The 12659-nt window shown below is 32.8% G+C and overlaps 1 protein-coding gene across 2 annotated transcripts in view; it reads right to left on the bottom strand.

Annotated features, from left to right (window-relative positions):
• The window catches only part of SMC4 (structural maintenance of chromosomes 4), a 35373-nt gene that overhangs the window by 10109 nt on the left and 12605 nt on the right, over window positions 1–12659 (bottom strand). For both annotated transcript variants that reach the window (XM_006200857.4, XM_006200858.4), the window contains exons 8-15: window positions 12479–12619; window positions 11665–11815; window positions 10118–10282; window positions 8510–8743; window positions 6896–7081; window positions 5506–5667; window positions 299–524; window positions 138–214 (exon numbers count right to left, since the gene is read on the bottom strand). In XM_006200857.4, coding sequence (XP_006200919.2) covers window positions 138–214; window positions 299–524; window positions 5506–5667; window positions 6896–7081; window positions 8510–8743; window positions 10118–10282; window positions 11665–11815; window positions 12479–12619 — 1342 coding nt within the window. The remainder of the gene's footprint in view (window positions 1–137; window positions 215–298; window positions 525–5505; window positions 5668–6895; window positions 7082–8509; window positions 8744–10117; window positions 10283–11664; window positions 11816–12478; window positions 12620–12659) is intronic.

Below are 12659 nucleotides of genomic sequence, written 5' to 3'. Positions count from 1 at the left end.
ATTTATAGAAAAAAATTCAATCTTTTAATTGAAAATTGGATACAGTACATTTAAAATGTCAGTTTTATAGTATGTTACATAACAATAAAGCTGCTTTAACCAAAAAACATCTTGACTGTAAGTTTGTATATGCTGACCTCTTCTTCGGAGATTTCAACAACTGATGAACCCATCCTTCCTTTCATTACTTTGCTTCCACCGCCAGTCATTGTACCTAGAGAACAGAGGAGAGAAGTGAGACTTAGATGCCTCTCCCAACAAGATTAAATAAACTCAATGGCAGAGGAAAAACCATTACCTGACTGTTCTATGATCTGCCCCTGTAATGTTACCACTCTCCATCTTCTGTCTTTCTGATAAGCTACTCTTGTGGCTTGATCTAAGTTGTCAGCTACCAAGGTATCCCGTAAAGCAAAGTAAAATGCTTGCTGAATTTTCTCATCTTTTACTTTTACTAAATCAAATAACCGAGGTGTATTTTCAGGAGTTTGAATTCTGGTCATTTTCTTTGCCCACACTGCCATCTAAAAGTTGAAATAAAAAACAATAAAAAAAAGGTAAAAAAATTAAAATAAAAAATGTATAAAGAATATATCATTTCTTTTAGGTATCATTTATAGAATACACATGTATTAAACATAAGGACATGTATATAAGGTTCTGAGTATCTACATAATTGAGTATTTACTTTTATTTGAAAAAAATTATGAAACTATTCACAGATGGCATGATCATATATGTATGATTATATATCTAAAAATCCTGAGGAATTCACACAAAAAACTATTGAAACTATTATGAATTCAGCAAAGTTGCAGAATACAAGATCAATATGCAAAAATTACTTGTATTTCTATACACTAGGCAATAAATAATCTGAAACTAAGATTAAGAAAATTCCATTTATAATATATTAAAAAAAAAAAAACCCAAACAAAAAAACAGGACACTCTTGACATTAAGGAAGAAAAGCAAAAGACTCGATTTCAAAGCTTACTACAAAGCTACAGTATTCGAGACTGTGGTACTAGTGCAAGGACAGACATACAGATAAATGCAGAGTCCAGAAACAAACTCTTACATTTATGGTCAGCTGACTTTTGACAAGGGGCACCAAGAAAATTCAATGGGGAGAGAATACAAATGGTGCTGGAACAACCAGATATCCACATGCAAAGAGTAGAGCTGGACCTCTACACTCTATCATAAAATTAACTTAACACAGATTAAAAGCCTAAATGTAAAACCCTAAGCTGTAAAAATCTTAAAGCAGGAGGTAAATCAGTGTCACTGGATTACATAGTAGTTTCTAAGATATGACACCCAAAACACAAGCAACTAAAATAAATAAATCGGACTTTTATCAAAATTAATTTTGCGCTTCAGAGGACACCATCAAGAATGTGAAAAGACAACCCACAGAATGGGAGAAAATATTTGCAAATCATGTATCTGACGAGACCTGTATCCAGAATAACAGAGAACTCTTACAACTCAACAGTAAGACAAATCAATTAAGAAAATGGGCAAAGGATCTGAACAGATATTTTTCCAAAGATAAATGGCCAATAAATAAGCACATGAAAAACTGTTCAATTTCATTAGTCATCAGGAAATGCAAATCAAAACCACAATTAGATATCATATCACATCAAGTAAGATGGCTATAATCAAAACGATGTACAATAACAAGTGCTGGTGGGGATATGAAGCACATAGAACCCTCATAGACTGCAAGTAGGAAATGGTACAGCCACTGTGGAAAAGTTTAGCAGTTTCTCAGAAAATTAAACAGTTAACGTGTGACCCATAATTCCACTCCCTAGGTACAAAAAAGTGAAAACATGTTTGCAGAAAAACTTGTGTATGTGAATGTTTATGGTAGCATTATCCATAACCAAAACATGAAAAACAACTCAAATGTCCATCAATTGATGAATGAACAAAATGTGCTACATCATATAACAGAATAACATTCTGCAAATAAAAAAAGAAATGCTGATACAACATGGATGAATTTTTGAAAACTAAGTCAAAGAAGACATACATAAAAAGCTACATATTATATGATTCCACTTATATGAAATGTCCAGAATAGGTAAATCTACAGAGACAAAAAGTAGATTAGAGGTTGCAGGGCGATGGGAGTAGAAGTAGGGATACTGACTGCTAAAGTATATGAAGTTCCTTTTTTTGAGGCGATGAAAATATTCTGGAATTAGTGGTCATGACTGAACAATCCTCTGACTGTACTAAAACCCAATGAATTGTATACTTTAATATAATGAATTTTATGGTTGTGAATTATATCTCAGTAAGTGTTTTTTTTTTTCCCCCATAAATTACATTTATTAGAGAGGCTTATTGTTTAATAATCTTTGGGTATATTTATAAAATAAGACAATCACTGCCACTGCAGCTTTAATTTAATAGACAGCAGAAAAACTAGAGACACTTAGCCACATGAAATACAAATGAAAAACAGGTCTCGATAAAATTTGTTCCAAACATTGAGAATATAAAGAAAGATATTAGCATCACCTCACACCAGTCAGAATGGCCATGATTAAAAAAATCCACAAACGACAAATGCTGGAGAGGATGTGGAGAAAAGGAAATTCCCTGAACACTACTGGTGGAAATGTAGTACTGGTGGGAAATGCATTCATTTTGGAAAACAGTATGGAGATTCCTTAAAAAACTAAAAATAGACTTACCATATGATCCAGCAATCTTACTCCTGGACATGTATCTGGAGGGAACTCTAATTTGAAAAGATACATGCACCCCAATGTTCATAGCAGCACTATTTATGATAGGCAAGACATGAAAACAACCGAAATGTCCATTGACAGATAACTGGATAAAGAAGTTGTTGTATATTTACACAATGGAATACTACTCAGTCATAAAAAATGCCATTTACAGCAACATAGGTGGACCTGGAGACTGTCATTCTAAGTGAAGCCCGAAAGAGAAAGAAAAATACCATTTGATATCACTCATATGTGGAATCTAAAAAAAAAGGACAGAAATGAACTTATTTTCAAAACAGAAACAGAATCACAGACATAGAAAACAAACTTATGGTTACCAGTGGGGAAACGGGGTGGTAAAGGATAAATTGGGAGTTCAAGATTTGCAGATACTAACTACTATATATAAAATAGATAAACAAGTCTCTTCTGTATAGCACAGGGAACTAAATTCAATTATCTTGTAGTAACCTATGATGAAAAAGAACATGAAAACAAATGTATGTGTATGTATGACTGAAACATTATGCTGTACGCCAGAAATTGATACATCATTGTAAACTGGCAATACTACAATTATATGAATAAATAAGTTTTAAAAAATTAGCATTTCAAAATTTACCCTGGTTGTGGAGAAACAGTCATATTCATTACATTTTTGTGTGTATGTTACTCAGTGGCATATATTCTAAATTTTGGGACAAGGTTAAGGGCATGCATAAGTCTACCAAAGAGAATTAGAAACAAAACCAAAAACCAAAATAAAGTATACACTTCCAGCTTTTTAAATGAGGCTACATGATTGCACAGGAACCAAAAGTTTTTACTCACTGAAGTCAGCATGACTTTGGGTATACCTTACTACATCTTTAGCACTCCTATTTCAAAGGCAAATTTATTACACTACCACTGAAAGGACTTAATCACTTTTCTTTTGCGGAGGAATCTAGGTTTTGTATAAAGTGTTATGAAAGTATACTAGTGATTGATGTCAAGCAGAATGTGAGTTAGGATTACTGCTGTTTTCCATGTTAGGAAGTTTATAAGAGAATTATCTATTAAATTAGTAGATTAGGCATAGAAAATTCATTCCTATACTTCATGTGAGGTTTTGTCACATGCCATTACACGCCAAGAAAAGTTTATACATAATGCTAAAGAAAATAACTTATGGTCTATTGATATTGTTATTGATTTGAAGAGTTGTCAAAATTTTTTTTAATTTTGTTTTTTACTGAAGTGTAGTTGATTTACAATGTTAGTTTCAGGTGTACAGCAAAGTGATTCAGTTATACACATACATACTATATATACCTATTTTTTAGATTCTTTTCCATTATATGTTATTACAAGAAATTGAATATACCTACTGTGAACAGACTTACTGTGCTGAAACTGAACAGACCTACTGTGCTGTATAGGTCTTTGTTGTTCACCTATTTTATATATAGTAATACGTATCTGTTAATCCCAAACTCATAATTTATTCCTCCCCTGCCCTTTCCCCTTTGGTAACCATAGTTTGTTTTCTATGTCTCTGAGTCTGTTTTTGGTTTGTAAATAAAATTTGTATCATTTTTTTTTTTAGATTCCACATATAAGTAATATCATATATTTGTCTTTGACTTACTTCACTTAATATGATAATCTCTAGGTCCATCCATGTTGCAGCAAATGGCATTATTTCATTCTATTTTATGGCTCAGTAGCATTCCACTGCATATACATACTACATCTTTACCCAGTCATCTGTAGATGGACATTTAGATTGTCTCCATGTTCTGGCTGTTGTAAGTAGTGTTGCTATGAACACTGGGGTGCATTTATCTTTTCAAATTAGTTTTCTCTGGATATATGCCCAGGAGTGGGATTGCTGGATCATATGGTAAGTCTATTTTAAGTTTAAGAAACCTCCATCATTCCCACTAATAGTGCAAGAGGGTTCCTTTTTTCCCACATCCTCTCCAGCATTTATCGTTTGTATACTTCTAAATGATGGCTACTCTCACTGATGAGCTGATACCTCATTGTAGTTTTCATTTGCATTCCTCTAATAATTAGCAATGTTGAGCATCTTTTCATGTACCTGTTGGCCATCTGTATGTCTTCACTGGAGAAATGTCTATATAGGTCATCTGCCCATTTTTTGATTGGGTTGTTTATTTTTTGATATTAAGCTGTATGAGCTATTTGTATGTTTTGGAAATTAGTCCCTTGTCAGTCGCATCATTTGCTAATATTTTCTCTTATTCTGTAGGTTGTCTTTTCATTTTGTTTATGGTTTCCTTTGCTGTGCAAAGGCATTTAAGTTTAGTTAGGCCCCATTCATTTATTTTTGCTTTAATTTTCATTACTCTAGGAACTGGTTCAAAATAAATATTGCTGTGATTTATGTCAGAGTGTTCTGCCTATGTTTTCCTCTACGAGTTTTATAGTATCCAGTCCTACATTTAGGTCTTTAATCCACTTTGAGTTTATTTTTGTATATGGTGTTAGAGATCTTTTTTGTTTAAGTAGTTATTGATGCTGGAAGTTAGAAATGCAAACTACCAGTCACTCTAACGCTGGAATCTATATTCCTCTAGAGAAGGTAGTACAAGGTTTTTTTCCCCTACAACCATGTAACCCCAGAGCCTAACATAATCTTCAAAACCTATCAAATGCTCACTTAAATAACTGAAGAAAAAGCTAGGATTCAAAATCAAAAAACACTTAAAAAATAAATTACAAGTAGATTATCAATACCCACCTTATCCAAACCTATAAAGGTTGCAACTCCAATATTGTGTCTTTTAAGGAAGTTTACACATTCTTGGGCTGTATCAATAGAATCAACAACAATGTGGTCTAATGCATGACAACAGGATGAAATTGCAACATCGTATTTTTCATCAATTGCTCCTAAGTCCCCCTAATAATTAAGAGAAGGGGGAAAGAAATCAACACACAATCAGCAAGGGAATTGGGCACAGGATCATTACTATACATACAGACTTTTAAAGTTGTGTTTAATTGAAGAACTGTACCTACATATGGTTTTAAGAAGTACAAAAAGGGAACACAGTGAAAAATTTAAGTGTTCCTCACATTTAACCTTCCCCTTCTGCAGAGGCAATCACTACTAGCTTCTTTTAATCTACCTTTTAAAAAAGTTTATGGATATACAGTTTAAATTTTAATTAAGTACAAAATGAGAGAATTGTTTTTACTGCATGTGTGAAAACATATAATGTGAAGATTTGAAACTCAAAAGTACTATAAAAATAACTTACAGAATAATAAAACTGAATTATCGAAAGCCATCTAAGATTATGTAAGTCTACTTGTCAGTCTATTAATAAATTAGCTATCAAGCAGCATTAACCAAGTAGCTTTATTTTTCCTTGAGAGTAAATGAATAGGATCAAATTGTGTATCTTTAAGCAAATAAGGTGGAAATCACTTGACACGCAGACATGGAAGCAACTATGCTGGGTAATTTTCATTTGCCCTTCTGAATCACTCTCTTCTGCTTCCTTCTCAAGAAGGCTGACTCAGGAGTTGTATCAATTGGCTCCTCTGGCTTTCTAGCTTTAGACAATGTGAGGCACCAGCTAGAAGTGGCAGGGTAGATGAATGGGCTTGAAATATTTATTTTCCCTGTTTCCTCTCAGCTACCCTCTGGCCCCAGCCACAGCTCCCTTCCTTCTTCAGGCTCAGGAGCTCAGGCTTCAGGTCCTGACTATTACTAGTCTTGGGTTTTGATATTATTCCCTTGTTGATTTCCCTAAACTCAAACCACAACCTTTAATATAATGGTTTAAAATCTGGAATATAATTTATCAAGTTAATTTTCTTAGAAAGAAAAAAGGAGTTTTGTTAAGTTTATCACTAGGGCTAGATCATTTTCTTAAAATGACTATAATTATCCAAAACTAAAAGAACAAGCAGAAAATTATTTTTAACATGAAAGGACCCTTACCACAAAGAACATTATTATGCCTGAGTATAAGAGCAAAATGTTTAAAAATGAACATCCTTTAAAACAAACAAAAGAAATGTTTTCTTTATGTCAATATGTTTTCTTTAAGTCAAGGTAAGAAAATTATTTACAATGTCTGAGAAAGATGAATAGTTATTTACAAATAAATTTACTTTACCAATCTACCATATATTCCTGGAATCCTGCCAGATTTTTTTTCTTGAATTATTGCATCAAGGACTTTCCCTCTACTTCGATTCATTGCTAAGGAACTCTTTGCTTCTTCAACTTTTTGAAAAAGATCATGAACCAAACTTTTGAAATGTATTTCTTCTTGTGTAACTTTTTGAAGTTCTTTTTCTTTCTAAAAGTGAAAAGAAAAGAAATGAATCCCAGAAGCATACAACTTATCATAGCATAGAATTATCTGCAATATCTAAAAAAAGGAAAGATCAGTAATAAACACTTGAACCAGAACTAAGCTGTCATATTGCAACTGCTAGTTTGATTTTGAAAAATATGGATGAATTTTCTATTCTAAAGGAGGCATACATTATTTAGGTCAGTAATAATAAACACTGTATAGTTCTAGGAGGGGTGCACTATTTGATAGAGCAAGTAGACCTAGGGTTGTTGGAATCCCAGTTTGGCACAATATGGTTATGCGTGTGTCCTAATTCTTGTCTTTTTACACTAAAACAAAAACAGACCTCAATACAGGACTCCAGACGTGGGTTACTGGGAAGGGCTATAATTATACAGTGCTTTGCTTTCTAAATAAAAGGAAGCTTATTATATAGTATCACATAGCATATATTATTGTATCTAATTAAAGGAAAACAAAACAAAAAAAGCACAGCTCTGAAATGAAGTGTAGCATGATGAGTGAATGGTACTACTGCTATACAAAAATGTCAGCTGCCAATGAAAGGATCCACATACATGCACACAAAAATCCTTACTCTCAGGTTCTCAATGTCCAAGTTAGAGCAGCCATTTTTCTTACATTCTCCTTCATCTCCTGCCTTTCAATTATTACTTCTATTACCAATCATACCAGTTTAAAGTAAAAGCTCAAGTTACAGATACAATTTATCCAAAAATAGACTGAATCACCATGAAGGTAGAAGCGGTCACTGGATATGACTTAAGTTGGTATTTAAATTCTATACGGTCATGAAGTTCTCTGATAACCAAGTAGTGTGCATTTACTAAAATGAAAAACACTATTTTCAGTATAATTTCCTTTCAAGCAGCATTTTCTACTGCCATCTTGCCTAATGATGCTTTGGAGATTAAAGCTATGAGCTAAGCTGATACCTTAATCAGTGTAACAAATTGCAGTCCCAATAACAAAACTACATCCATAAATTCAAAAGCAGAAAAAAATACACAAAGATAGTTGATTTGCACATTCATTTACACACACACACACTTTCTATTTGTGTTTTTCCTCTACCCTTGCATAAACTGTCTACACTTAGATTTAGGGAAACACAAACGTTGTTTAAATTTTATTTCCATGGGAAATAATGGTGGTTGCAGCAGTATTATTTCCTGTTTGACACTTCAGGCGAGAACATAGTTTCTTAATAGTCTTGATTCCTATCAGATGAAATACTGAATACTAATGCTATTCTTTTGGGAAAGATTATAGTAAGTTAAAAAAAAATCTCTGTACCAGTCACTTTAGATGTTGAAATTAAAAAAAAAATACGTAAATATATATAAAAATAGATAAAACTAGGGTTGATAAACAATGTTCAGATGAAATACAAAAGCAAAGATTTACCTCCTTTAGTTCACTTTCAGTTTGAGGGAGTTTTGCCTCTATATCTCCAATTGCAGCTTTCCTTTCTTTGAGAGTCTCAGAAGCTGCCATTAGAGCTTCTTTGGTCTTACTTAATTGAGACACTGCAGTATTATGACGACTGAGATAGATATCAAGTTCTGACTGGGCTACATCCATCTTTGAACGCGCTTCATTTACCAATTTGCTGAAACCCATAAGTTCTTTCTCTCGACTCTGTTAAAATAAGATTAACTCCATTAAAACTGAAAAATATGTGTCTTCAAACCTAAAATGAAATGGAAACCATACAGTTTGAATTTAACTTAATAGAGTCACAAGCACCATATACAGAAATAAATCTCACAAGTGGAATAACAGTTTTTGCCTAGTTGCCAATGTTCACTGTACACTCTTTTCCCAACTAATCTCACAAGATTAATGAGGCAGATTAGTATGCTCAATTTAGAGATCAAAATAATAAAAAAAGAATCGCTAAGAGAACCACCACTTTGGATCTAAACTCCATGGTCTTTCCTACATTACCTTACTTGAAATGGTATTATAAGGTATAATGACTACTCAGCAGACAGTTTCCCCAACTAACAAAAGCCATAAATTGAAGAGTGAGTAGAAATTTTAAGCTACTGTAAATGACTATGTAGAAAGGATCTATTTATTAGATAATGGTGTAAGAAGACTCTTATAAAAGCCTAACTTTCATTTCACACACAAAGCAACAGGCCCAGGAACGTAGGGCCAAAGTCATCAGATAATCAGTTTAAATGTTTGATGATAAAAAATGAATAGCAACACTACTCTAGGCTATGTTCTCAATGTTTTGTAGGTACTTTATATAAGTACACATAAATTTTATTTTCACAAAAATTCACAAGATGGTTAATATTTTCTTCCCCATTCTGAGGAAGGTAACTTGGAGACATAACAACCTGCACAAGACCAAAGATAAGTGACTGACCTAGGATTTGAACCAAGAATTGACACAAGAGCCATGTTTTAAAACTATTACACAAGAGCTACAGAAGCAAGGGAGATGTCAACCTGTGGTTATTGTGGTCATAAGTTTTTATACGTAGTGACCAATTAAATTACGAAGCAAAATAATTGTAAGATGAAAATTTGATGATGATATCAATGTTTGCAAAGAATGGCATATCTAATGAAGTATTTGACATGTCATATTTTCTTCCATCCCTATAAATTCTTATTTTCAGTTATCTTTTTAAAACGAGAAAGAAGAAACAAAAAAGGAGAGCCTAGGCTGACTATTTTTAGAAACATTAGATATTAAAAGTGCAAACTTTAGGGGGAGGGTATAGCTCAAGTGATAGAGCACATGCTTAGCAAGCATGAGGTACTGAGTTCAATTCCCTGTACCTCCTCTAAAAATAAAAAAGTAAACCTAATTACCACCCCCTCAAACAACAACAAAACAAACCTAAAAAAGAAACCCCAAAAACTAAAACAATAAAAAAATTTAAAAAATTTATTAAAAACTACGAACTTTTTAATTAGTTTTTACTATTACTATAAAAATCAAGTTAAAAAAAAATGCTCCCAAAATAAATACCAACTGATAAAGAATCTTACTTCTTTTTCTTTCTGAAGCCCTTGTGTTTCCTGTTTAAGGTTATCCATAACTTCCTTTAATTTTTCTTCTTCTTTTTCTTTTTCCTTCTCAAGGGCATTGTTTCTAGTTGTTGCCTCAGTTATGATAGTCTCACTCTTGGCAGGTATACCTTTAAATTCTTCAACCTAAGATTACAGAACAAATTATAGTTACTAAGAGCATGTACCTTAGGCTATCCAATACCATTAATATTTAACTTATTTATAAGCATTTCTCAGGATTTTCTAGATTTTTGTGATTTTTCTTTGTAATTAGGTTTGAAACAGCTAGCTTTACCAAGTAAACCATCTGCTTAACCATCTGCTACAATTTCTATATTCTCTCAGTCTAATGGTGAAGTTAATTCTATAAATTCCTGATTCCTTATGAAAGACAATTCTTCCTGGCTAGGCATTAGATCTTTTTTCCTTCCGCTCCAATTCCAGGCTGTAATTATCCTTCTTCACCTATGAATATGGTCTGACTACGTGGAATTCTCTAAAGTACTCCTCATGGTATATAATAACTTACCACAAATTCTCTTTACACTCCCTAGACTGCTTAAAATCCTAAAATCTTTCACAACTTTACCCTTCCAGAGTCACTTTGTAGGATTAATATTTTATTCCATTAATACTTTCTAGTAGTAATCACTTATCCACATTTAACGCCTAAAGGCTAATATCTCTATTACAGTTACATTTGGCTTAATCTGCTCAATTTAGGGATTACTATCAAATCCACATTATTTTGTTTATCCTGATTATGTATTACTAGAGAAATTCAACATTTCCCAAAATGGTTTTCCTCAAACACTGATTCACATAAGATATTACTGTACTGAGGGTAAAATATTGTGTGAAAAATGCATTTGGAAAAATGTTTACAAGATAAAACAGAGCCTGTTATAATTACTACATAATTATATGGTACAAAATTTTTTTGAGGGGAGGGGCTTTAGGTGTCATATCTATTAATATCTGATTAAGCTCTGAATATAGTTTGAAATATTCTCAATTAAGTGATTATTAGAATAGAGCTCCTAGCAAGTTAGGCATTCTGGTCTAAACTTCATCTTTTTTTTTAAAACCTCAGATTGGCTGATCTTGCTATAAAATATGAAGTTTCCCTTCCCTCCTTTTTAAGGGGAAACTACTGCTCTGATACTCTTACAAAGGAGGCAAGTGCTATTTTTCAAAGTCTATGATATGTAGCCAAAGATATCTTTTTAAGCCACTAAACTCTAGGAAAAAGAAAATTATTTTATCACCAAAATAGAATTGCTGATTTGGCAAATATTTTCCCAACAATGTATATCAGAAACATAAGGTCTAAAACTCAAAATCAATAAATGCAAGATTTCTCTTCGGGGGAAAAAAGCCAGCTTCAGAGATAAATCTTGAAACACCTAACATTCAGAATCCCAACTCATTCTCTTAGGTAATAAGGGGCAAGCATATCCATGAAAACTAATAAAAAGTAGATCTAATACTCTGACATGAAATTTTAAGCCCCCCCAATAACCTACCTTTTCTTTATCTTTCTGAAGTTGTTTCTCCAGTTTTTTGGCTTTACTTGTAGCATGTTTTAATTTTTCCCTAACTTGAACATCTTCCAAATCTAGCTCTGTAAATTTTTCTTTGTTCTCCTCAATAAATTTTGTAATTTTATTCAGCTTCCTAGCAAAGTAAGAAAATTATCAGTCACTATTTTAGATATTCAGATATTTTAAAGCCATCTTATATACCCTGCCTGGAACATTTTGTAAATGTGTCCAAACTCATCCAGTAGGACCCTAACACTATTTCAAGCTGACCACTCACCTCAGATTTGAGGGAGCTGTTAAAATGTGGGATTATGAGAGTTATTTTGTCCTTCAAAGCTGGATGGGAAATACTACATTTTTCAAAAACTGTCTAGGTATAGAAAAATTTGACCATAAAAATGAGCAAAACTCATTTTAAGTAATAAAAAAGAAAACCATATAGGTAACAGATATTGGTGTCATTAAATACTGCCATGAGAAAGGTAATGATAAAACTTGAAGACAACTAACCGCAGGTTAAACGCTTATTTTTACTGCAATGTTTTGTGTTATCATGTTCTGCCACTAGGGGGTAGTATACTCCATTGTTTTGAGACCAGTGTTGTGCACTTTGGTAATGATCAACTGGATGAAGGACAATTAAGTTTTTTATTTGCAAAAGGAGAGACCATTTTATATGCTAGCAAATGTATTACACTCATATGCTGGTAGTAAGTGCATATACAGACACACACACATACATGTAATAAAATCAACTGAACCTAAATACTTTAAGTACTTTCCAAAAGATTATTACTTCTCTACATCCTTTACAGCTTTATTCTTAGCTTTCATTTCGTTTGACAGTATATTGCTCTTCTCATTAATTTCTCTGGTATCTTCATGAATCTTTTCCTTTTGAGTTTCCATTTCAGCAATTCGTTTCTGCAGATCATAACTTGAGAGAGGAAAAAAAGAAACCAGAGATCCTAAAATGC

Source organism: Vicugna pacos, chromosome 1 (assembly GCF_048564905.1).
Source record: "Vicugna pacos chromosome 1, VicPac4, whole genome shotgun sequence".
NCBI classification, from domain to species: Eukaryota; Metazoa; Chordata; class Mammalia; order Artiodactyla; family Camelidae; genus Vicugna; species Vicugna pacos.
This window is presented reverse-complemented; position numbering and strand designations above follow the sequence as displayed.